The sequence below is a fragment of the Bos taurus genome, chromosome 18 (assembly GCF_002263795.3).
Source record: "Bos taurus isolate L1 Dominette 01449 registration number 42190680 breed Hereford chromosome 18, ARS-UCD2.0, whole genome shotgun sequence".
NCBI lineage: Eukaryota > Metazoa > Chordata > Mammalia > Artiodactyla > Bovidae > Bos > Bos taurus.
In genome coordinates, this window is record NC_037345.1 from 56,548,856 (window position 1) to 56,573,102 (window position 24,247).

At 59.0% G+C, this 24,247-nt stretch overlaps 1 protein-coding gene across 3 annotated transcripts; it reads left to right on the forward strand.

Annotated features, from left to right (window-relative positions):
• Positions 1-1,561: 1,561 nt before the first annotated feature.
• Positions 1,562-23,490, forward strand: POLD1 (DNA polymerase delta 1, catalytic subunit). Of its 3 annotated transcripts, none has more exons than XM_024977947.2 (27): positions 1,562-1,615; positions 8,307-8,506; positions 8,869-8,982; positions 10,979-11,125; positions 11,211-11,336; positions 11,430-11,598; positions 11,674-11,755; positions 11,840-11,969; positions 12,421-12,587; positions 12,929-13,033; positions 14,741-14,881; positions 14,960-15,070; positions 15,618-15,809; positions 15,907-15,995; positions 16,080-16,196; positions 16,362-16,475; positions 16,779-16,854; positions 19,227-19,322; positions 19,439-19,576; positions 20,423-20,598; positions 20,815-20,967; positions 21,111-21,213; positions 21,929-22,061; positions 22,151-22,264; positions 22,583-22,635; positions 22,715-22,812; positions 23,308-23,490. In XM_024977947.2, exons 2-27 carry the CDS (start codon positions 8,308-8,310, stop codon positions 23,411-23,413), a joined length of 3,249 nt encoding a protein of 1,082 aa, XP_024833715.1. In that variant the 5' UTR covers positions 1,562-1,615; position 8,307; the 3' UTR covers positions 23,414-23,490.
• The last annotated feature ends 757 nt before the right edge of the window (positions 23,491-24,247 follow it).

Below are 24,247 nucleotides of genomic sequence, written 5' to 3' on the forward strand. Positions count from 1 at the left end.
CCTCCGTTCCTGGGATTCTCCAGGCAAGAATACTTGAGTGGGTTGCCATTTCCTTCTCTATGGAGGGCATCATGCCAAGTGAAATAAGACAGAGAAAGACATATACTGTGTATCATTCACATACGGAATCTAAATACAACAAAAGGCAATGGCACCCCACTCCAGTACTCTTGACTGGAAAATCCCATGGACGGAAGAGCCTGGAAGGCTGCAGTCCATGAGGTCACTAAGAGTCGGCCATGACTGAGCAACTTCACTTTCACTTTTCACTTTCATGATTGGAGAAGGAAATGGGGTCGCACAGTCTGACACGACCGAAGCAACTTAGCAGTAGCAGCAGCAGTGACTATAACAGAAAAGAAGCAGATTGACAGACTGAACAAACTAGTGGTTACCAGTTGCGGGAGGGACAACGGGTGGAGGAGTGGGAGGTAAAAACTATGGGTGTAAGGTAGGCTCAAGGATGTGTTGTACAACATGGACAATAATAGCCAATATTTTGTAATAATTGTAAATGGACCTTTACAAATTGTATTAGGGAGTTCCCTGGTGGTCTAGTAGTTGGAACTCTATGCTTTCACTGCCGGAAACTGAGTTCAATACCTGGTCAGGAAGTAAGATTTTGCAAGCTAGGCCATACGGCCAAAAATCAAATCAAATAAATAAGGTAAAGTCCCTCCTCGGAGTTGACCACTAGCCAGGGCTGGTCATGGGGGGCTGAGCAGGGACTGACAGAGGTAAGGGAATGGGGGCAGCACGGGACAATGTGGGAGATGAGTAGGAAGTGAGGCAAGGCCTCAAAAGAGGCCTAGATGAGCTCAAAGGAAAGGCAGTGGAGTTCTCCTAATTTCTTCTCCTGCGCCAGGCCGTGAGGGGACATCGAGGTGAGCTGAATGGACAGTCCCAGTCCAGGGTGAAGAGGGTGTTGTCTGGAGGGGTGGGTGGGGTACTGAAAAATATACTTTTGTAGAGAGGGGAGAGGGAACGGGGGAAGTGAGAATAGTTACATGCGATCGTCCTATCCCAAGCAGAGTGCCTCTCGCTCTAGAGATATGCCTGCCCTGTGCAGAGTCCAGTTTACAGATGGGGAAGCTGAGGCCGCACCAGACAGGAGAACCAACCTGGCCAGGATCTGAGCACGCATAGGCCAGCCTCTATCGGGAGGGAAAAGGTCAGGTTGCGGGCTGAAGGAGGAACACTGTCCAGGCGGTCCTCCCGACAAGGCCTCGGCCAGGACGCGGGTGGGGTGGAGGGTGCGCGCCCAGCACCTTAGAGCGGGCAGGGTCGAAGGGAGGGCTGGCGCCCAGAGCCGCTGCGCGTGCGCAGAGACCACTGGGTCTCAACCCGGCGGTGAGGAAGGGGGCGTAGCTTCGAGCCACTTGCGTCAGAGGGGGCGTGACTTGGCGAGGATACGTCAGCAAGGGGACTAGACCACCATCCAAGTTGGATGAAGGGGGCGTGGCCTACGCCCCAGACAGGGGGAAGGGGCGTGGTCTCCCCTATTTGGGTGGGAGGGGCGTGGTCCGGCTCCGCGCGCCGCGCCTCTGGGCCTGCGCGCGCCGGAGTCAGGGGTCACGGCGGCGTGGGCTGTGGCGGGAAACACTGTTTGAAGCGGGTGAGTTACGGGAGAAGGGGAATTGCAGAGGACTTGGCCTGGCCTGGAATAAGGCTTGGGGAGCCGAGTCCGTGGGCCTGAGAGAGGGTTGTGAGAGCTCGCGTGGGGCATGGCGGCGGGAGGGATCCCCTTGATTAGGGGGCGCGCGGAGGAGGGGCAGAGGCCAGTGGCCGTGGGCGCTTACGCGGGGGCAGATGACGGGGTAGGGGCGTCCCCTCGGCCTGCGGGGGCGCTGGCGCTGGGCGCCGGGGACTAGGGGGACGCACACTGGGGAGTCTTTGGAGTAACGGGTCCCGGAGGCATTCGGTTCTCGATGGTGCACGTGAGGGCATGGTGTCATCTTTTATTCTCTAGATACTGAGTACACTGTGCCCAGCACTGCCCTAGGAGTCGAGGCTACAACCCAAATAATTCAGAGAAAGCCTCTTTCCCAGGGGCAGACCGAGAGTAGACAAGTAGTAAGTAATGACGACAAACCAATGTTGTCAGCTTGTGATTCGTAACCCCAAGGAAAGTAAAACAGAGTAGTCTGCTTTTTTATTTCTAGAGTGAACGGGAGTAGTCCCTCTGGGGAAGTGACATTTGAGAGAGAAGCGAGCCCCGGAAAAAGTGTTCTGGACGTGGTGGTTGGCGGGGCGCTGGCCATCCAGTAAAAAGACCTTGAAGTAGGAAGGGGCTTGGCTTCATTGTAACTTGTAGGGAAGAGTGAGGCTGGAGACATGGTGGGGAACCAGATCCTATAGGGTTTTGTAAATCTCGGTGTTCTCTTTAACTTCTACTGTAGGTTCAGTAGGGAGCCGGGGAGGTTTTGAGCATCACAGCAACTTGATCTTCCCCTGCGTTTAAAAAAAACTCTGACTGCCGGTTGAAGATGGGGTTGTAGCAGGGGTGAGAGTGGAAGGAGGAGAGGCCAGTTAGGAGGCAAGGGGGAATGCTAGGTGGCTGAGCCTGCAGTGCAAGTGGGGAGAATCCATCAGGCGTAGGTTGTTTCTGGAGTCTGAACACACCAAGGTGAGTGTTGGGAAGGGGAGCCCAGGATTATGGGGCTTGTTTGAGCAACAGGCTGGAGAGGGGGAGCTGAGGGGGAGCAGGTTTGGGGGTGCCACCCTGAGGGCAGAGCTTAGGTGGTGCCAGTGGGCAGGGTGATGTCAGTGACTCAGGTTCATGGCCACACCCACTCCAGGAACCTCTTGTTGCCCTTTCTCCCCCTCCTTCCTGCACTTCCCCACCCAGGCCGTTCCTGCCCTACTCAGGGCCTTTTCTGGGCACTGGGGAGCTAGTGATAATTCAGTTTGGTTGGAAGAAGGACAGGAATCTCAAGCCAGAGCTCTCTGAACTAAACAGAGGCAGCACTAGTCTTTGGGAACTAAGAGAAGAAAATGAGGGTTCACAGGATGGACTCGTGGAGTTGGTGACACCAGAGAAGAGTCTAAACCGACACAACTCGAAGTGGCCTGCATCGCAGGCACTCTGCTAGGTGATGCTGGGGACCCAGACTGGAGGCAGCCCCTGACCCCTGTGTTTTGAGGACCTTTCAGCTGGAAGTTGTCACAGCTTGTGCAGTAATGGAAATGCCCCCAAGGTGCAGTGGGAGCCCCTAGGGGCCGCTGATCAGTGAGGAGGAACTCAACCAGAACTGAGTTTCAGAGGGTGCAGAGGAGTTAGCTGGCTAAGAAAAAGGGAGATTTCATCCCGCAAACATCTCCCAAGACCAGGCCCCATGCTGGGTGATCCTGGGGACCCAGAGCAGCCTCAGCCCTGCCCCGCCCTCAAGAGTTCCCTGTCTGGTGAGGGAGCCAGACACAAGCCCAGGTGATCCACAGCCCAGGACGAGGGCAGCAGGAGTCAGGAGGCCCAGAGGTGGGACCTGGCCAAAGCATGAAAGGTGTGGAGTTTTCAGGGGGGCAGGAGTGAATAGATCCATTTGTCGTTATTTAATTCATCCTTTGACAGATGTGTGTGAGCCAGGATACAGGGTGAGCAAGCAGATGAGTCTGTCCTGTCTCCCCCGCTGGGCAGAGGGCAGTTCACCCCCATATCGCTCCTGGCACCCCCAGAGGCCAACAGTCTGGAGCACTCATCACCAGTGGGGCCCTGGAGCCAGTCTGCTTGGATTGGAACCCTGGCTCTGCCCCTCTGAGCTAGCTGTGTCACCTCAGGCTTGAAGGTGGCTTCATATCTCTGGGCCTCCGTGCCAGTCACTGTGTTGGAGAGTTAATAGCAGCACTTGCCTCAGAAGCTTTGGTGAAAGTTCTTTCCTTGGTCCTGCATTCAGAACGTATTCGGAGAAGGCAATGGCAACCCACTCCAGCGTTCTTGCCTGGAGAATCCCAGGGACGGAGGATCCTGGTAGGCTGCCGTCTATGGGGTCACACAGAGTCGGACACGACTGAAGCGACTTAGCAGCAGCAGCAGCAGAACATATTTATTGGGTGTGCACTCGGCCTCAGCCTCTCTCCTGGGAACATGAGATGTAGCAGGAAACAGAAGGTGAAATCCCAACTTTTGCAGTATTTCCATTCTCCTCACGGGGAACAGACAGTAAGCAAAATGAATAGGCAGTGGTGCTCAGGCTTGAGCAGCTTCGGAGGCCCTGGAGGGCTCTATCCTACGCGGGTGGCTGGGCCCACCTCCAGAGGCCCTGACTCAGTAGGTCTGGGGTGGGGCCTGACAGCTTCCATTCCCACCAGTTCCCACCAGATGCTGCAGGTGCAGGGCACCATGCTTTGAGAACTCTTAATGATCTGATACAGTGCAGCAGACAGCGACACAGGCCAGCAAGAAAAATAAAGCTAGGGAAGGAGTTGGAGAGTGTCAGGAGGGGGCAGTGGGGCTGTCTTTTCAAATTTTTATGTATCTCTTTTTCTGGTCGCACCTTGGCATGTGGGAGTTCCCTGACTAGGAATTGAACTCGCCCCCTGCAGTAGAAGTGCAGAGTCTCTAACCACTGGCCTGCCGGGGAGGTCCCAGGGGCTGTATTTTGAAGCCGACCTCACTGAGAAGGTGAAATTGAAACAAAGACCTGAAGGTGGGGAGGAGAGAGCCATGGGGATGTCTGGAAAAGAGCATTTGGTTGGGCAGCAGGAACAGCTTGTGCAAAGCTCTGGGGTAGGAGCAAGCCTGGAGTGTTTGAGGAACAGAGAGGAGGCAAGTGGCTGGAGTGAGCAAGGGAGAGAGGGCGGGGGTGGTGTCCCTGAAAGAGTAGGTGGGGGCAGTTGTGCAGGGTCTTGGGGGCCACGATGAGGACTTTTGTTTTAACTGTGCATGAGGCAAGATCCAGGGACAGGCTCTGAGCAGAGCAGGGGTGGGACAATCTGACATATACAATCTCTTTGGTTGCTGAGTGGAGAAAACACTGAAGGGGGCCAGGTGGAAGGAGGGAGATGGGGAGCAGGCAAGGCTATTCATTCAACAGATATTCCTTGGGTGTCCTCTATGGGCCAGACACTGTTACTGACACCCATGATTCTTCAGTGAAGGATACTGCATCCCAGCCCAAGCTGAGCTTATTTTCCAGCAGGGGGAGCCAGACAAACAGCAATGCACAAAATAGAGGCCAACCATCTTAGGGAGCCAGAGAGACCAGCCTGGGAGCTGGGGCGGAGCGGGGGTGTAGAGGGCTTGCTGAGAACAGTGCAACGCCTTTCCATTGAAAGGCAGAGCTGATAAATAAGTTTGCTGATGGAGTGAGCGTGTGGTCTGAAGGGAAGAGAGAAGTTGGGGTGACCCCAAGGTTGTTGACTTGCCGGGAGCTGTACCGAATCAAGGGAGACTGTGGGGTGCGAGGAGCAGGTTTGGGGGAAGATCAGGAGCCTGGCTTTGGAGTCTGGGGTGCCTGAAGGGACGTCGCCATAGTGGGCACTCAGATCTGTCAGCCTGGAGCCCCAGCTGAGGTCTGGGTGGGAGACACAAAAGCTAAGAGATGGCATTTAAAGCCATCCCCTGGTGGTCTGGTGGTTAAGATTCCGCTCTTCCAATGCAGGGAGTCGTGGGTTCAGTCCCAGGTCAGGGAACTAAGATCGCATATGTTTTGTGGTGTAGCAAAAAAAAAGCGGTGAGGGTGGGTGGGATGGGATGACAACCTCCAGGGAGTGAGTGTCACAGAGAAATGGGTGTGTGACCTAGAGCAGGCACTCGTTGCGGCTAATGCTGGATTCACTTGCTGTTCAGTATTTGCTGCTGAAGCACCCAGAAAGGTGCCAAGCTCTGCCCCGCACCCCTGAGAGGGGGACACCCAGGGACCCCTTCCTTCTCATGCTGGCTTGCCTGACAGCGCCTGGGATAGGAGACTAGTCCAGGACCCTAGGTTTTGCTCCGGTGACAGCTGCCCCCCATCGTACCCCCTGGCCACAGCCCAGTGACCCAGGGCAGCCAGTTGGCCCTCTTCTTCCTCCCCGTGACAAGCCAGGTCTGGCCACTCCGCAGGGCTCCTGGCAACCCCTCAGCTTCCTCTGCCTCACCCGGGCATCTCCCTCGGGTCCTAACTCTCCGCATCCCTCTGGCTACTCGCATGGCTGGAGCAAAGGGCTCCAGGCTCGTTCCTTCTGAGATCAGACCGCGTGTCTGCACAGTTACACGTGGAGGGCACAGGAGAGTCGGTTCAGATTTTTCCTCCTCATCGAAAACCCGTGTTTGCACGGTCACAGCAGCAGCATTCAGAAGAGCCCAAAGGTGCAGACGACCCTCACGGGTGAGCACAACGTGGGATAGCCACACGGTGGGGAAGTACTCAGGCATAAAAAGGAACGAAGCCCGGATCCGTGCTAGAACGGGAGTGGACCTTGAAAACATTCTCAGGGAAAGAAGCCATATGCAGGATTCCATTTCTAGGAAATGCACAGAACAGGCCAATCCATCTAGACAAAGCAGATCAGTGGTGCTTTGGGGGAGGGCGGGAGATGCACTGAGTGGAGAGGGTCTGTTTTGTGTGATGACGGTGTTCTAAGATGGACTGCGGTCAAGGTTGCCCAAGTTCTGAATATACTGAAAACCACTGAACTGTACACTTAAAATGCATGAATCATATGGTATGTGAATGAGATCTTGGTCAAAGTATCTCCCCACCCCAGCCCCCCAGAAAGCCAGTGTTGCCAGTTTATTACTATCTGCCACAATTATGCGTGAAAAAGCAACATCTTTGATATATTTCCCCACCACCTTGTATACATGTTATTTTTCTTTTATGTGTTTCTCTCCAGCTTTTTCTTTTTTTGGCCCCAACTATGGATCATAGTTTCTTTTTTCTTTTTTTTCATGCTTATAATGTAATGTTTATTTAACTTGAAAAACAAGACTATTCACTCAGTTGTGTCCAACTCTTTGCGACCCCGTCCATGGCATTCTCCAGGCAAGAATACTGGAGTGGGTTGCCATTTCCTTCTCCAGGTGGATCATAGTTTCTGACCAGAGATTGACTGCCCTCTGCAGTCCCTTCCTCCAACTTTTAATTTAAAAAAATTCCAAGCCTGCAGAGACATCCCAAGACAAGTACAGTGAACACCCATGAACCCTTTGTGGATTTGTCAGTTGTGAATGTGCTGCCTAATTTTGCTTTATCTTGATGCACGTACACTTTTTTTTTTTTGCTGAACTATGTACAGGTTGTAGCCATCATGATACTACAGGATAATGAGAATCAGGCCATTCTCTATGAAGCGATACTGTTATCTCAGACAATTACTCAGTTTGTGCAGTTCCAGCGATACCCTTCAGAGTTATTTCCACTTTTTAAATCCAAGATCTGACCTGGGATCACACTAGAGATCCCACTAGTGATTCATCTAGTTGTCATGACGACATAGTCTCTCCTTTAATCTAAAATAGTTTCCTGATCTTTTTTCCTCCCCCTTCATGACTTGGACATTTTTTGAAGATTCCATCTTGCAGGCCAGTCTTTACTTTTGGTTTGATTATTTCCTACTGATTAGAGTCAGGGCAAACATTTTCATTTTCTTAGAATTTTTTTTTTTTTAGTACAAAAGCTCTCTTAAGTACACCATTCTGTACTTTGCTTTCTCTACCTAACAATGGGTCTTTGAGAGTCCTCTGTCAGTTCATAGAGAGCTTCCTCATTCCTTTATATAGCTGTATAATATTCCAGGGAACAGAATTCATGTAACTTATTTAAACAGTCCCCCAGGGGAGGACATTTAGGTGGTTTCCAGTCTTTTGGGACTGCAAACAATGCTGCCGGAAATAACCTTGTAAATGCAGTTTTTCATTAGGTGATAGTATATCTGTAGCATAAACCCCTGGATGTGGAATTGCAGCCTCCCCACTTTTTATGCTTTTACTTGAGGTGCAGTTTACACGTGGTGAAATGCACAGGTCTCAACCATACAGCTGGCCGTGCAGTACACTTCCACCACCCTGCAGAACAACCTCATACCCCTTCCCAGTCAATCTCCCCCACCCCAGAAACAGCCACTAGCCAGACTTTTAGCATCATGGATGAGCATAGTCTGTTCTTTCTTAAAATTTTTTGGCTGTACGGCACAGCTTGTGGGATCTTAGTTCTCTGACCAGGGATTGAACCCCCACCCGTAGCAGTGCAAATGTGGCATCCTAACCACTGGACCCCCAGGGAATTCCCTACTCTGGGAGATTTTTTTAAAGGCTCACGGTCATGGTGGGTGCATGGGAGGCCATGGAGAAGACAGCAACCCTCACCTCACCCCAGCTTGCCCCACAGGATGGATGGTAAGCGGCGACCAGGCCCGGGGCCTGGGGTGCCCCCAAAGCGGGCCCGTGGGGGCCTCTGGGATGAGGATGAGGCATACCGGCCCTCGCAGTTCGAGGAGGAGCTGGCGCTGATGGAGGAGATGGAAGCAGAGCGCAGGCTGCAGGAGCAGGAGGAGGAGGAGCTGCAGTCGGCCCTGGAGGCGGCGGACGGTGAGACTCGGAGCAGGGGCCCCCCTGCGCCCCACCCCTGTGGGGACCCCATACCTGTCACATCTCGGAACCGTGGAGCTGACCTGTAACTTTTAACTCTCAGCCCCTGGCTTGCTTCGAGTTCTGCAAGGGGCTGATCTTTGGCTTTTAGTAGGCCACCTCTGTTTCCTGTAGCTTCTAACCTTGACCCTTGACCCCTCGATCCCCCTGGAGTGTCCCACCTGATCCAGACCACCGCCTCCACCTTTCTTTCCCAAATGGGATGCTGCTTAAGGGGACAGGAGCAGAGCCAGGAAGGCAGTTACTTGTTTCTGAAGCAGGACCACGACTCCATGGAGCCTCGCTTCCCTCCCCCCATCCAGGGCAATTCTCCCCAACGGCCATAGATGCCCGCTGGCTTCGGCCCGCCCCGCCCGCCTTGGACCCCCAGATGGAGCCTCTCATCTTCCAGCAGTTGGAGATCGACCATTACGTGGGTAAGTTTAGGGATCAGAGGCCTGGTGCGTGGGAGGTGGGGCCGGGTCAGCCACTCTGGCTGTGTGGGAAGAGAGGGACACAAAGGGTCCCCGCCCAGGGGTCTGAGAGGGAGGGACAGGTCGGGGCAGGGAGGGGGGCGTCCTGGAGGAAGAGGTGTCTTCTAACTGAGGCCTGAAGGGGCTGGCTCCTCGCAGAAGGGAGAGGCGTGTGGTGTGGTTTCCATTCATTTATCCCGTCAGTCGGGAACAACCGAGCATCCGCACTGAGGCAGGCCCTGTACCATGCAGACCAGGTCGCTGCTCCCCGAGGCTCACTTTCTAGAAGGAGAGGCAGAACAAGAAAGGAAGTGGAACACTGGCAGTGGTGAGGGTCACAGAGGAGCATCAAGTAGGGAGGGGGTGCTGGACCTTGCCTCTTGGAGCTTCGGGAAGGCCCCTCTGAGGAGGTGATGAGGAGTCGTGGGGTTGTCTGGGAAAACGGGACTCTGGGAAGAGAACCCCAAGGAGGGAGCAGGGCTGATAACGTTTAAGGAGCAGCCAGGAGGTCAGTGAGGCAGCGAGGGGCCAGCGAGGACCTTAGCTCTCCACTCTGAGTGAGCTGGCCTGTCCTTGGCAATGGAGAGACCCCATCCAAGCTCCAGGGGCACTCACTAGTGGTAAAGAACCCACCTGCCAATGCAGGAGATGCAGGTTTGATCCCTAGATCCGGAAGATCCCCTGGAGAAGGGAATGGCAGCCCACTCCAGTATTCTTGCCTGGGAAATCCCATGGACAGAGGATCCTGGCGGGCTACAGTCCATGGGGTCGCAAAGAGTCAGACACGACTGAGCGACTGACCGCGCAGCGCACGTGCACGTCCAAGCTCCTACTTGCATTTTGAAGGCTCTGAGCGGGAAAGTAAAGACAAGCTACAGGTGGGGAGGAAACGTTTGCAGTCTGTATGTCCGGCAGGACCGGTGCTGCAAATAAAGAACATTCAGAGAGAGTTCAGAAGTGGACAAAAATCTCGGACAATTCACTAGAGGATCTACAGGGGCAGATGTGCACGTGAGGTGATACTGTGTCATCGGCTGTCGGGTGAATGTAAATGACAGCCACCGTGAGACACGAACACACACCTGTGAGAGAGGCTGAAGTCAAATACGCAGACGACACCAAGTGCAGGCGAGGGTATGGAGTGTCGGGAAGCCGTGCGCTCAGTGAGGCCATGGCCTGATGCGACCGCGCTGGGAAGCAGCCTGGAAGAATCTTACGGGGTTCAACCTAGCCCTTTACAGTTTTTCCTATGGTAGTTAAGTTTATGGTTTTTGCCCTGAGCTTTATTGAGAAATCAGGCTTAAACCTACTCTTACCATAGGGCCTGGCAATTCTGCCTGAAAGATATTTACCAGAGAGAAGCAAACACCTACATTCAAAAAAAAACCACGGATGTTGATAGCTCTTAGCCACCCAAAAATGGGAATACCACATGTCCTGTGGCGGGTGAATGGATAACACACCATGCAGTGCTTCTCTGCAATAAAGGAAACAAATCACTGACAAGCTTGACAGGGACGGGTGCCAGAGATGTCAGCCCGGGTGCAAGAAGCTGGACCTGGAGGGTTACGTACTGAATGACTCCATTCTGTGGATGGTCTCAAAAAGACAAAATCAGGATGACAAGGAACACACCGGTGGTGCTGGGGAGGGGCGGGCTGGAGGCAGGTGTGATTACCAAGGGGCAGATCGAGGGAGCTGTTTGAGTGATGGGACTGTCTTGTACCCCATTTTTGGTGGTGGTTACACGAATCTATCCCAGCGTTAAAGCTCATAACGCTGCCCACGCAAAGTTGATTCCACTTTTGAAAAGGAAACATTTCATTTGCAAAAGAAAGTCGGGTGCTCCTCTAGCTGTGTGGGGGGAAAGGATGGGAACAGAAACCAGGAGGGAGGCAGGCACACTTTTGAGGGGTCTTATGGGGCAGCCCCCACTTACCTGTGTTCCCCCCTCCCCCAGCCCCAGCGCGGCCCCTGCCTGGGGCGCCCCCGCCATCCCAGGACTCAGTTCCCATCCTCCGCGCCTTCGGGGTCACCGACGAGGGGGTCTCCGTCTGCTGCCACATCCATGGCTTTGCACCCTACTTCTACACCCCAGCGCCCCCTGGTGAGTGACCCCGACCCCAGAGACCCCTCCTCGTCCCGGCCACCCGAGGATCCCCTGCACATCTGACCGGCTCTCCATACCGCAGGTTTTGGACCTGAGCACCTGAGCGAGCTGCAGCGGGAGCTGAGTGCAGCCATCAGCCGGGACCAGCGCGGGGGCAAGGAGCTCACCGGGCCGGCCGTGCTGGCGGTAGAGCTGTGCTCCCGGGAGAGTGAGCGCCGCCCTGGGGGTCGAGGCGGTCGGGGGTGGAGGTTCTGGGCCGGCAGGGGTTCCGCGAGCCGATGCCAGTCCCCTCTGCCCACAGGCATGTTCGGGTACCATGGGCACGGCCCCTCCCCGTTTCTGCGTATCACCTTGGCACTGCCCCGCCTCATGGCACCTGCCCGCCGCCTCCTGGAGCAGGGCATCCGCCTGGCCGGCCTCGGCACCCCCAGCTTTGCGCCCTACGAGGCCAACGTTGACTTTGAGATCCGGTATGTCCCCCGCCTCACTTCTCCCACCTCGCCCCCTCCACCTGCCTCTGCCCACTGACCCTCATCCCCCTGAAGGTTCATGGTGGACACGGACATCGTGGGCTGCAACTGGCTGGAGCTCCCAGCCGGGAAATACATCCTGAGGCCGGAGGGGAAGGTACGGGGGTCTCCGGGGCTGAGTTTGGGCTGGAGGGACACAGAGCCGGAACCCTGTAACCGCTGACCTACTTCTTCCCCATAGGCCACTCTGTGTCAGCTGGAGGCCGACGTGCTGTGGTCAGACGTGATCAGCCACCCGCCGGAAGGAGAGTGGCAGCGAATCGCCCCTCTGCGCGTGCTCAGCTTCGACATCGAGTGCGCTGGTCGCAAAGGTTTGTCCCCGGGGCCTGGAGTCCTCCCTCCCTCTTTCCCTACATCAGTGATGGGCCCGTCTCCCAGGAGTCCCTGCGCTTCTTGAGCTCACTCAGGGAGAAGGGAGTAAAGGCACAACTGGATGCAACGCAAAGGAGGCCGGCAGCGGAGAGGGTGGGGCCGCGGGGCGGGGGAGGCCTCCAGGGTGAGGGGGCAGGCCTTGTGAAGAGGGACGGGCAGGGCATGGGGGTGGGGAGGGCAGCCAGTGCAGAGGCCCTGGGGCAGGACCCGCCCAGTCTGTGAGGGCTGGGAGAAGCAGGCAGTGTGGGAGCCAGGGTGGATCCTGCAGGGTCTGCGGGCGGTGGGGACCGCATGGGTCAGGCCTGGTGGGATGCAGAGGTGCGCCCACCCGGTGAGTCACAAGGGAGCGTCAGGAGTTGGTGCCCTGCCTCCCTCCTCTCCCCCATGCAGGCATCTTCCCTGAGCCCGAGCGGGACCCCGTGATCCAGATCTGCTCACTGGGCCTGCGCTGGGGCGAGCCGGAGCCCTTCCTGCGCCTGGCGCTCACCCTGCGGCCCTGCGCCCCCATCCTGGGCGCCAAGGTGCAGAGCTATGAGCGGGAGGAGGACCTGCTCCAGGTGGCTCTCATTCCATGCCCCATCTCCTTTTCCTCAGCTCCCCTTGCCCCTACCGCCCCTCCCCCTCCCCACCACACACACACACACACACACACACACACACACACACACACACACACGCCGCCCCCCCCCCCCCCCCCCCCCCGCCAGGCTGTTTCCTGAGCCGTTTCCCCCTCTGGATTCCTTATTTTCAGAGGCACCTGCCCAGTCTTCCTTCCATGGGTGGGAGGGCTCTAGTGCTGCTCCTGGGGGCTTCCAGAACGTCCCAGGACTGGGGAGGACCCACAGTGGGGGGTTGACCAGGATGTCAGCCTGGGTGACCCTGCGTGCTCCCACCTCAGGCCTGGTCGACCTTCATCCGCATCATGGATCCCGATGTGATCACCGGCTACAATATCCAGAACTTTGACCTTCCCTACCTCATCTCCCGGGCCCAGACCCTCAAGGTATGGCAGGTTCGGGGGAAGCTGCCCTGACACCCCACTGGGGGCTCAGGCTGTGGGCCACTGCCCAGCGGCTCCAGAAGCCTCCTGGAAACCCCAGCTCTGGCCCCGTCCCTGGCCTTCTGAAAGCCCAGAAGGTTCCTGTGGCTTTCACAGAGGCGAGGTAGTTAAGTAAGGAAAGGCTCATGTGGGACTGCCCTGGAGGTCCAGTGGTTAGGAGTCTGCGCTTCCACTGCAGCAGGTGTGGGTTCAGTACGTGGTCAGGGGACTCAGATCCCTCGTGCTGGGTAGTGTGGCCAAAAATAAAGAGCAAAGGCTTGGGTATTTGGAAGGGCAGACCAAAGCACGAGTGCAGTGCCTTGTTCTCTAGGCTTTAAAATATGTCAACAAAAACTTAAGGAAAACAGGAAGTTGGTGGCAAAACCTTGATGCTTGAACCTGGTATGGGCATGGGGGCGTGAGGGTTTGTGGGGTCCGAAGCTCACAGTCGTGTGTGGTCTCTCAGTCTGGAGGCTGGAAGGCCAGAGTGTCACAGGGTTGGTTCCTTCTGAGGCCTCTCTCCTAGCTTCCTGCTGCCTCAGACACTGCGGGGTATACCTGGCACTCTCCCCAGCTCTCCCCTCTGCGCGCCAGTGTCCCCTTGTTTTTAAAGACCACAGTCACATTGGATCAGGGCCACCTAGACCTCATCTTAACTTGCTTACCGGCAAAGACTCAGTTTCCAAATGAGGTCACATTCAGAGGTCCAGGAGTTACGACTTCAGCATCTTTTAGGCAGACACACTTCAGCTCTTAACAGGTGTACTGTGCTGTTCGGTTGCTCAGTTGTGTCTGATTCTTTGCGACCCCATGGACTGTAGCACGCCAAGCTTCCCTGTCCTCCATTTCCCTGAGTTTGCTCAAAACTCAATGTCCACTGAGTCAGTGATGCCATCCAACCATCTTATCCTCTGTCACCCCCTTCTCCTCCTGCCCTCAGTCTTTCTTAGCATCAGGGTGTTTTCCAGTGAGTCGGCTCTTCACATCAGGTGGCCAAAGTATTGGAATTTCATCTTAAGCATCAGTCCTTTCAGTGGATATTCAGGGTTGATTTCTTGTTTTCTTCCTTTTCTATACATTTGGCCAGTTTGATAATGGAAAGAGCGAACAACCACACTCAGGGCTCCCCAGCGTCTCCAGGGAGAAGCCCACCCCTGTCAGCCTGGTGTTTATACTCCAGTCTCTGCTTCCCTCCCTTGCCCTCCGCTCCCACCCCAGCTCAGGCCTGTCCTCCATGCCTGGTCCCCCCAGTTCACTGTCCCTGGTACAGACCTAGCTCTCCACGCTGGCCCCTGCTTGTGCTTCCACCTGGTCAACCCCCAGGCCCCCCCACCCCGTGCACCCACTGCTTCCCTGGCAAGCTCAGCATTGTCCCCAAGTCTGTTCCTCCTCCGCCTCCCCATCCCGGTGCAGCCCCCCAGCCCCTGGGCACCATTCTTGCCCCCTTCACCCCCATAGTCCCAGGCCCCTCTAACACTTTCTGTCCAGCCTCCAGTTCGTTCCTGCCTGTCCCTGAGGGTCCTTATGCCCTAGAGCTGCCCTAGTCCACAGGGCTCTCAGCAGGCAAAGGACGGCACCGCAGCGGGTGTTGTGGGTGATGTGGTCACTGCTCCTGTGGCTCAGCCCTGCAGATCCCCCAGCCTCCGCCCTCCCTGTGTGCTGTGCCCCCAGGTGCCAGGCTTCCCCTTGCTGGGCCGTGTGATTGGCCTCCGCTCCAACATCCGGGAGTCGTCCTTCCAGTCCAGGCAGACTGGCCGGCGGGACAGCAAGGTGGTCAGCATGGTGGGCCGCGTGCAGATGGACATGCTGCAGGTACGGCTGGGCCGGGAGGGGCCGCCCTCGCGGGGCCACTTCCCCAGGGCCGCCGCCCAACCTGCCCGCCTGCCGCAGGTGCTGCTGCGGGAGTACAAGCTCCGGTCCTACACGCTCAATGCCGTGAGCTTCCACTTCCTGGGCGAGCAGAAGGAGGACGTGCAGCACAGCATCATCACAGACCTGCAGGTGCGTGTGCCCCTGACCCCGCTCCCGCGTCCTCAAACCCTGCCTCCAAAGCCCTCAGACCCCGCCTCCCAGGCCCTCAGACCCCGCCTCCACCACACTGCCCAGGCGCTCAGACCCCACCTCCCGAGCCCTCAGACCCCGCCTCCTAGGCCCTCAGACCCCACCTCCCGCGTCCTCAGACCTCGCCTCCCAAGCCCTCAGACCCCGCCTCCAATGTCCTCAGACCCCTCCTCTCATGCCCTCAGACCCCGCCTCCTGTCCCCTCAGACCCCGCCCCTCACCTCCGCTCTCTGGCGGCCCTGTCTCCCTCTTACCTTCCTGGTCTTGGACATCCTGTGCCTGTTCTCCTGACCTTTCCCTTCACCTCCTGCCCTTGACCTCTGACCTCCCTCTGCAGATGGGAACTGTATCCCTAGCCATTCGTGTGACCTCTGGCATGGCGACCTCTGTTCCACTGCCCTGCCCTTCCTAGTGCACACTAGCCTCTCAGACCGCACCCTCCTCCCTTCCACCCTGTCGCCCCCCTGACCCCTGTCCCTGTACCCAGAACGGTAACGACCAGACGCGCCGCCGCCTGGCCGTGTACTGCCTCAAGGACGCCTTCCTACCCCTGCGGCTGCTGGAGCGGCTCATGGTGCTGGTGAACGCCATGGAGATGGCGCGCGTCACCGGCGTGCCCCTCGGCTACCTGCTCAGCCGCGGCCAGCAGGTCAAGGTCGTGTCCCAGCTGCTGCGACAGGTCAGCAGGCAGAGCCTGGGGCGGCCGGGCCACCGCGCTCCCCACCGAGAGGCCCTGCTCACCCCCAACACTTGGGTCCCGCCTTCTCCCTTCCTAGGCCATGCGCCAGGGGCTGTTGATGCCCGTGGTGAAGACGGAGGGTGGTGAGGACTATACCGGGGCCACGGTCATCGAGCCGCTGAAAGGGTGAGACCCGCGGAGGGATCAGGGGTCCAGGGGTTGTGGGTGCAAGGGGGTGCCCAGCCCTGACTCCCCCCCCCGTGCCCCCAGGTACTACGACGTTCCCATCGCCACCTTGGACTTCTCCTCGCTGTACCCGTCCATCATGATGGCCCACAACCTGTGCTACACCACACTCCTGCGGCCCGGGGCCGCCCAGAAACTGGGGTATGGCGCCTCACTCACCACGTGTACCCGGAGACTGCCGGGGACCGGCCAGAGTGGGGCCAGAGACCCAGAGCTAGTGGGGAGGGGAGGGGACTGGCAAGAGGTAGGGGCATCCTAAGGGATGAAGAGGAGGGCCGGGCGTCACCCCCACCATCTCTCATCCAGCCTGACCGAGGATCAGTTCATCAAGACGCCCACGGGGGACGAGTTTGTGAAGGCATCGGTGCGGAAGGGGCTGCTCCCCCAGATCCTGGAAAACCTGCTCAGCGCCCGGAAGAGGTGGGCCCTCGAGCTCCCCCCGCCCACCCTGCTCTGAGCTCAGGCTTGTTGAAGTGGCCTGGAATCCCTGTCCCTCACCAGCGCATGTCGCTGCAGCTGCGCCTCAACTAGAACAAGTCACGCACTGCAGGCAGCTCCCACCAGCCCCTCTGCTAGGCAACTCCATGCAGTGTGCAACCTGCACAACTGTACGTGGCACCCCTTTTCAGAAAAGCACCCTGACCCAGCCCTCTTGTCTCCCCGTGAGGCCTGGGATGGCCCTCGAGTGGCCTTTGGTCCCCACGTCCTCCTTTCTCTTCCCAGGGCCAAGGCCGAGCTGGCCAAGGAGACAGACCCCCTACGGCGGCAAGTGTTGGACGGGCGCCAGCTGGCGCTGAAAGTGAGTGCTAACTCTGTGTACGGCTTCACTGGCGCCCAGGTGGGCAGGCTCCCGTGCCTGGAAATCTCACAGGTGAATGCACAGCGGCAGGTGGAGGGCAGACACCCCCTCTTGGGGAGAACCAGGGCTCAGTGTGGTGGAGGTCAGGGCCGGGATCGCCCCAGCCCACCGGCCTCTTGGAGAGTGGATGCCTACTTGATTGGTTCAGCAGAACACTTGCTGACCGTTCCCTGTGGGCTGGGCCTTGTGGGTCTAGCCGATGACACCGGGTGAGAGTTCCTGCCCTAGTGTCCAGCCTTGTGGGGACACCGATGGCAACGGAAGTAAATGTGTACAGGAAAGCAGTTGGGGAGGGAGGGGCAGGGCGGGGCGGGCAGAGGAATGAAGGGAGGGGCCCAGTTTGGCTTGTTCTTTCCACCTGTCCCTCAGTCACTTGGCAGCCTCGTGTCCCTGGCAGTTGCTACCCTATCCCACCTGCTGTGCTGGTCCCCATCGGGGCGGCAGAGTAGAGAGCACCTTCCCTTCCCCCTCCTGATGGGAGAACAGGGGCCCCTCTGTCAGGGGCCTTGGGCCACACTGTATCCCCTTGCCCTCTGGAGGGACTGGAGACTGAGTAACTGAGGTCAGTCACATGGTGCTCCAGGCACTTGACCCCCAATAAAAGCCCAGACCACTGAGGCTGGGGGTCACCCAGCAGCACAGTCAGGCGCGGGCATTTGACTTTATGTCCTCAGTCACCATATGGACAGGCGCGCGGGTCCCCCGTCCTGTGCCTGAGTGAGGACCCCGGCGAGGACGCTCGGCCGGCATTGGGACAGTGCTCTGCTCCGAGAGGAAGCGTGGGCAGACGTGCCCACAGCAGCATCCTGTGGGGGCTGTTTACTGCTCAGACAGAAAAACAAACCCACGGCAAGACCACAGCGGGCCTGACTCTCTGAGGTTCTGCCGAGCTGGCATCAGGTGTAGTTCAGGCCTCCACGCCCACCCTCAGATCCAGTGATTCACTAGAAGGATTCAGACTCAGAAAAGCTGTTATACTCACGGTTATGATTTATTACAGTGAAAGGATAGGGGTTAAAAGCAGCCAAGGGAAAGGCACATGGGGCAGAGTCCAGGGGAGACCAGGCGGAAGCTTCCACTTGCCTTTCCCAGGGGAGTCCTGCGGACAGCTCTTCCTCCCCACATTGACGCACATGTGGTACTGCCCATCAAGGAAGTTCACCCGAGCCTTGGTGGCCTGGGTTTTTATTGAGGGTCAGGTGCATGGAGTACACCATGTGACTGGTACTCAGTCTCCAGTCCCTCTAGAGGTCAAGGTGATACGGTGTGGCCCAAGGCCCCCACCATAAATCACATTAGATCACTTGGTGTGACCCAAGGTCCCAGATGAACAAAGACATTTGTCAGGCAGGACATGCCAAGGGCTTCAAGGTTCCCTCCCAGGAGCCAGCCAAGAGCCAGACCTCTGTTTGAGCGAGGTTAATCTCTTGTGGTAGATCAGCCTTACCATTCTTTCTGGCCCTTCCTAATCCCCGGGGCCTCTCCCAGCCTCCTCGGTGGAAAGCAGTGGATGCTTGGGCATCAGGTTGCAGCTCCCTAGGGGAGGCCAGGCAGGAAGATGTGGCTGGGCTTTTCCCCTGGCACTTCCTCATCACTGCTGCCGCTTCCTGGCCCTGTCTCTCTTGTCGTTTTCCTCTCAGCCCCTTCTCTCTGTCTCAGTTATGTCTGTTTCTTAGCGTCTTTTCCTATTCTGTCTCTTAAGCTTATGAAGGCCAGAGGGTGGAAGAAAAAGAGTACTGAGTCATTTCGGAAAAAAGTTAGAAGGAAGATCGAATGGGTGGAACAAATAGAAGACAGTTGGATGGTAGATTTAAGCTCAGATATAATCAGTAATTACACTAAACATAAATGGCCTGTTCGCTCCAGTTAAACACAAAGGTTTTCTGGCTGGATCCAAACAAGAACAGAAGTCATGTGTGTTTCTCCTTAGTGTGTCCCTCCTCCTTCCCCAAATTCAGTTTCCTTATTTGGAAAGGAATGGTCTCCCCCTGGCCCTGGTACAGCCCCCTATCTTTGTGGGGGACATTTCTGATTGCCCAAGGATGGGGGAATGGGACCAGGAATGTCACCAGATGTCTCAGCACCTCTCTGGAGACGCACTGAGCTGATGGTCTCTTCTGGCACTGGCCTTTCCGCCACTATTTGCTGCCGATCAGGCCCTCCTCTAAGGACCTCCATGAAGGAACAGCTCAGTACCCCATTTTGCAGATTTGGAAGCTGAGGCCCAGAGAGATAGTGGCTCACCCATGCTCATACCTGGACCCTGAGGACGGCCTCTGGGCCCTCACTCTGCGTGATTCTCTCCCCAACAGAGTGTCACCGGGTTCGGGCGCCAGATGATTGAGAAGACAAAGCAGCTTGTGGAGACCAAGTACACGGTGGAAAACGGCTACAGCACCAGCGCCAAGGTCAGGGGCCTGTTGCCTGCCCACTGCTGCCCAAGACAGGCCCGGAGCTGGCATGGGGAGTGCAGGGGCCGCCCAGCACCTCCCCACCCCTCCGGGTCACACGCGCCCCTCCCCAGGTGGTGTATGGTGACACAGACTCGGTCATGTGCCGCTTCGGCGTCTCATCCGTGGCTGAGGCGATGGCTTTGGGACGGGAGGCTGCAGACTGGGTGTCCGGCCACTTCCCCTCGCCCATCCGGCTAGAGTTTGAGAAAGTAAGTGGGGGGCTCCCAGTGCTTGGAGTGGACAGATGTGTCTTGCCACTTTGGGGGGAGGGTCTCTGAGTCTCAGGATGTCTGCATTTGTGTGGGGTTCTCCTGCTATGTCAGCGTCTGGGCACCCTGTGTTCCCCGGGTCTCTATTTCCGGGCGGTCTGAACTGGGTGTCCCATTCTTTGAGTTCATAAGCCCCACTTTTGAGGTATTTTGTTTGCTGCCTGGATCCTCCTGAGTTCAGGACTTTGGTTTTAGAAACCTCCACAGCCTTGGGCTTTGCTATGAAAGACGGTGTTTGTTTCCTAAAGATGGTGTCAGCCTTGGAGCATCTCTGGTTTTTAGGTCTTCGGGGGGGCAGCCCTGTCCATTGGGGGCCCCTGACCAGGAGATTCCTGGATTGGGGCGCTGGGGTCACGCCTTGGGGTACACTTGCTCTCAGATTTGGAGCCTGTCCATCTGGGGAGGTCACTCCCTGCCAGTCTCCTCTTTTTCAGGGGGTGCTGCCTGTCTCCCCTGCCTGCCTCCGGTCTGTTTCAGGCCTCCATTTGGGGCCCTCCAGACTTCACCCCCGTGTCTGGATCTTGGGTTTTAGGGTCTAGGTTTATTCCAGTCCATTTCCGATTTGGGGAAGGTCCCTGGAATGCTGAGGTTGCCCCCCACCCCCACCCCCACCCCACCACCACAGCTCCTCCAGCTGAGATGCTGGAGTCTTAGGGTCCATCTTCCCCAGTGACCCAATCCCACATCCCCAGGACCACCCCTGACTGTCCCGTTTCTGGGGAAGTCTCAGGAATGGGCGCCGGCGCCCACAGTCCCAGGGCCTCAGCCCGTGGCGACTTTCCCCAGGTCTACTTCCCCTACCTGCTCATCAGCAAGAAGCGTTACGCAGGCCTGCTCTTCTCCTCCCGGCCGGACGCCCACGACCGCATGGACTGCAAGGGCCTGGAGGCCGTGCGCAGGGACAACTGCCCCCTGGTGGCCAACCTCGTCACCGCCTCGCTGCGCCGCCTGCTCATCGACCGGTGCGTGGGGACCCCCACCCGGCCCCCAGCCCCTCCTCCCTTGGGGACACAGGTGTTAGGCACAGCCCTTCGGTGGCGGCGCTATGGAAAGAGTGTGGGGTCGGGCAGCTGCGGGTTCCGGCCCCGTTTCTGCCCCCTGGCAGCCGGCGGCCGGGCAGGGCCCCTCCTCACCCCTGGCACGCACCCCGAGTTCCGCTGACAGCCGCCCCTCTGCAGAGACCCCTCGGGCGCCGTGGCTCATGCACAGGACGTCATCTCCGATCTGCTGTGTAATCGCATTGACATCTCGCAGCTGGTCATTACCAAGGAGCTGACTCGCGCTGCCGCCGATTACGCGGGCAAGCAGGCCCACGTGGAGCTGGCCGAGAGGTGCGCCCAGCCCGGGAAGGGGCGGAGGCGGCCAGAAATAGCCCCTCACCCGCCAGCTGGGCCAGCCACTTCCTAGCCCCCCCGCCCGCCCCAACCCGGCCCACCTGTCCTCACCCGGGCCCGCCGCCCCGGTCTCCCCGCAGGATGAGGAAGCGGGACCCCGGGAGCGCGCCCAGCCTGGGCGACCGCGTCCCCTACGTGATCATCAGCGCTGCCAAGGGCGTGGCCGCCTACATGAAGTCCGAGGTCAGGCCCACCTGGGCTGCGCGCTCCGCCCAGCTCTCCGAGCTCTCACTTCTGCTTTCCAGGCAGGGTGGGAGGGTGTTCCTCTCCGCGGCCCCGCGGGGACCTTGAGAACCGCCCCCATCACACCCCTGGGAGTTGGCTCCGTGATGCTTTGCTCTCAGGCTTCCCCGAACCCTCTGGAAGGGCCCCCCCACCTCCGCGCTATTCTGACCCCTCCTGGAGAAGGGGGCGCAGCCTCCCTGCACACGGCGAGAGTGCCTGTTGCGTTGCCTGTTTCTGTGGCTCTGGCTTCTTGGTCCCGGCTCTCCAGCTTGTCCTTCCCTGGGATTCACACCCTCCTGCATTCTACCTGGATGTCTAGTGACCCCTGACCCCACAACCCCCTCCGCAGTCCCCAGTTCCTGCCCCATCACTTTAGACCTGGGCTTCCAGCCTCCAGTTCCATCTTCCTGCCTCCTGCCCCCACCGTGCTCTCTGACCCTTCCTTGGCTACCTGAGAGCTTCTACCTGTGGGTCACTGAGCCTGTGACCAGGGACTCCCCATGACCTCTGACCCCATCCTAGCCTGGGTTAGCGACTGCCACTCAGCATTACCCCAACTCATGACTGAAGGACCCCCCCCAGCCTCTGCGACTCCTGGGACCCCAGTGCCTCAGCCCCTCCGGGGCCCCTCCACTGCGTCCCCGGGTGTGACGGCGCCCTGCTCTGCCCACAGGACCCCCTGTTCGTACTGGAGCACAGCCTGCCCATCGACACGCAGTACTACCTGGAGCAGCAGCTCGCCAAGCCGCTCCTGCGCATCTTCGAGCCCATCCTGGGCGAGGGCCGTGCCGAGGCTGTGCTGCTGCGTACGGGGGTGGGGTGGGGGACCCCGGGGCAGGTGAGGGTACGGGGGTCAGGGTCGGGCACCCGGCCCACCGCCTGCCCTCACCTGCAGGCGGGGACCACACTCGCTGCAAGACGGTGCTCACGGGGAAGGTGGGCGGCCTCCTGGCCTTCGCCAAACGCCGGAACTGCTGCATCGGCTGCCGCACTGTCCTCAGCCACCAGGGTGAGCACAGGACCCCAGCCCCCTGGCCCTCCCGTCTCCGCCGTCACCCGGGGGCCCCGGCACCAGCCCCGCAAGCTGGCGTGGCCCTTGGGTGGGGCTCCCGTCTGCAGGCGCCCCCAGGAGGGTCCCGGGCCCCCTACCCCGGGAGTTCCCCAGGGAGTTTTCTCCACACACTTGCTCCCTTGTTCTCTCGTCTGTGGGGACTTTCAGAAGCCGGGATGGGCAGCGGGCGGGGATGGGGCGGCCCAGGCCCTGGCTCAGCCCCAGCTCCCCTGTGCTGACCGGCCCCCCCGCCGCCCGCTGCCACCCTCATCCCAGGAGCCGTGTGCAAGTTCTGCCAGCCCCGGGAGTCAGAGCTGTACCAGAAGGAGGTGAGGGGTCAGGGGAGGTGGGCCGGGCAGCTGGGGGTTGGGCGGGGCCAGGCGCCCGCTCAGCCCCTGCTGCCCTCAGGTGTCCCACCTGAGTGCCCTGGAGGAGCGATTCTCACGCCTGTGGACGCAGTGCCAGCGCTGCCAGGGCAGCCTGCACGAGGACGTCATCTGCACCAGGTGGGCGGCCAGCCGGCCCAGTGCAGCCCCCCAGGTTCCCCCCAACACATCCCCTTCCAGCTGTGAGGGTCTCCCTGACCCTCAGTGTCCAGGCCTGCACAATGGGCCAGTACACCCGTCCCAGCCTCCCTGGGGCGGGGCTGGGGGGCTGCTGAGCGGGGAGGGCCGGGCACCCAGTACGCCCGGAAAATGGCCACACGCACACACCGTCACACAGAAGCACACGCAGGGTCTCGGCCCCCTCCCCCAGGGCGGGCCGGGCTTTCCCCAGGGAACGGGTGGGCGGGGCGGGTTCCCACGCCAGGTGCCAGGTGATATACGGCTGGCCCGCGCGAGCACCCTCTGTTACCGGCTCCCCGCCCCCCCCCCGGGCCCGCTGAGCAAACAGCCCCTGATGGGCGGGCGCCGGGTGGGCAGCATACAGGGGCCAAAGTCCTGGGAACAGCCCCTGCCCCGCCGCGGGCCCTGACCTCCGCCCGCCCGCCCGGCCCACAGCCGGGACTGTCCCATCTTCTACATGCGCAAGAAGGTGCGGAAGGACCTGGAGGACCAGGAGCGGCTGCTGCGGCGCTTTGGACCCCCCGGCCCAGAGGCTTGGTGACCTCTGACCTCAACGAACTTCCCACCTTGGGGGCGCGGGGGGGACAGACGGGGAATTAATAAAGCTCAGGCCTTTTGTTCCGTGGTATCTTGTGGTCTCTGGGGGGTCGTGGTCCACCGTCATGAGCCCTGGCTCAGGTGGCCTCGCTTCACTGAGTGGGATGCCCCGACCCCCAGGAGGCCCCCATGGGCCCCTTCACCGTCCGTTGCAAGACCCCTGGGCTGGATCGGATCTCCCCGCCCTTCCTGAGCGCCCCCACCAGACCCCAGCCAACAGAGCCTCTGTGGGCCCCGCCTTCCAGGTGCTGACCTGCTTCCTCCACGCCTGGGGCAGCCCCCGGTAGGAGGCTCCCGCTCCCCGGAACGACCTGGGGACCCCCCCTCTCAGGTCACACACCCACAGTGTTTCCACCTCGGGGTCCCCACCGGCTTCAGGACTGAGTTTCTTCCTCAGGGACCCCTGCTGAATTCACGTCCACTCTGGGAGCCCCTGCTCCCCTGCCTCTGACACCCGAGTGCTCTCACCTGATGTCAGTCTCTGCGTGCCCCCCAGCAACCCACTCCCCCCGGCTCCTCCATCCAGAGACACCCCACACACATGCCCCCTGACCATAAGACCCCTTGACTTTTACTTTCTCAGGGTCCCGCCAAAGCCAATGCTTCTCCCATCTCCACTCCTCAGGGCCAGCACCCCCACCCCAACCCTGGGGATCCCCAAATCCAGACAGCTCCTGGGCCCACCCTCCCTGCCACGTGATCAAGGGGTTGTGCAATCCAGCCCCCTCCCCGACCCCCTCCCTGAGGGGATTTTCGAGGAGGGCTGAGCTCACAGCCA

What these genes read in the sequence shown, in the direction of transcription:
- POLD1 (XM_059876511.1), top strand. Translation starts at nt 8,308, where the DNA reads ATGGATGGTAAGCGGCGACCAGGCCCGGGGCCTGGGGTGCCCCCAAAG. An exon ending in CCCCCATCCTGGGCGCCAAG is followed by an intron (nt 12,552 to 12,928) that starts GTGCAGAGCTAT and finishes CTCCCACCTCAG; the next exon opens with GCCTGGTCGACCTTCATCCG. An exon ending in GCATCATCACAGACCTGCAG is followed by an intron (nt 15,071 to 15,617) that starts GTGCGTGTGCCC and finishes CCCTGTACCCAG; the next exon opens with AACGGTAACGACCAGACGCG.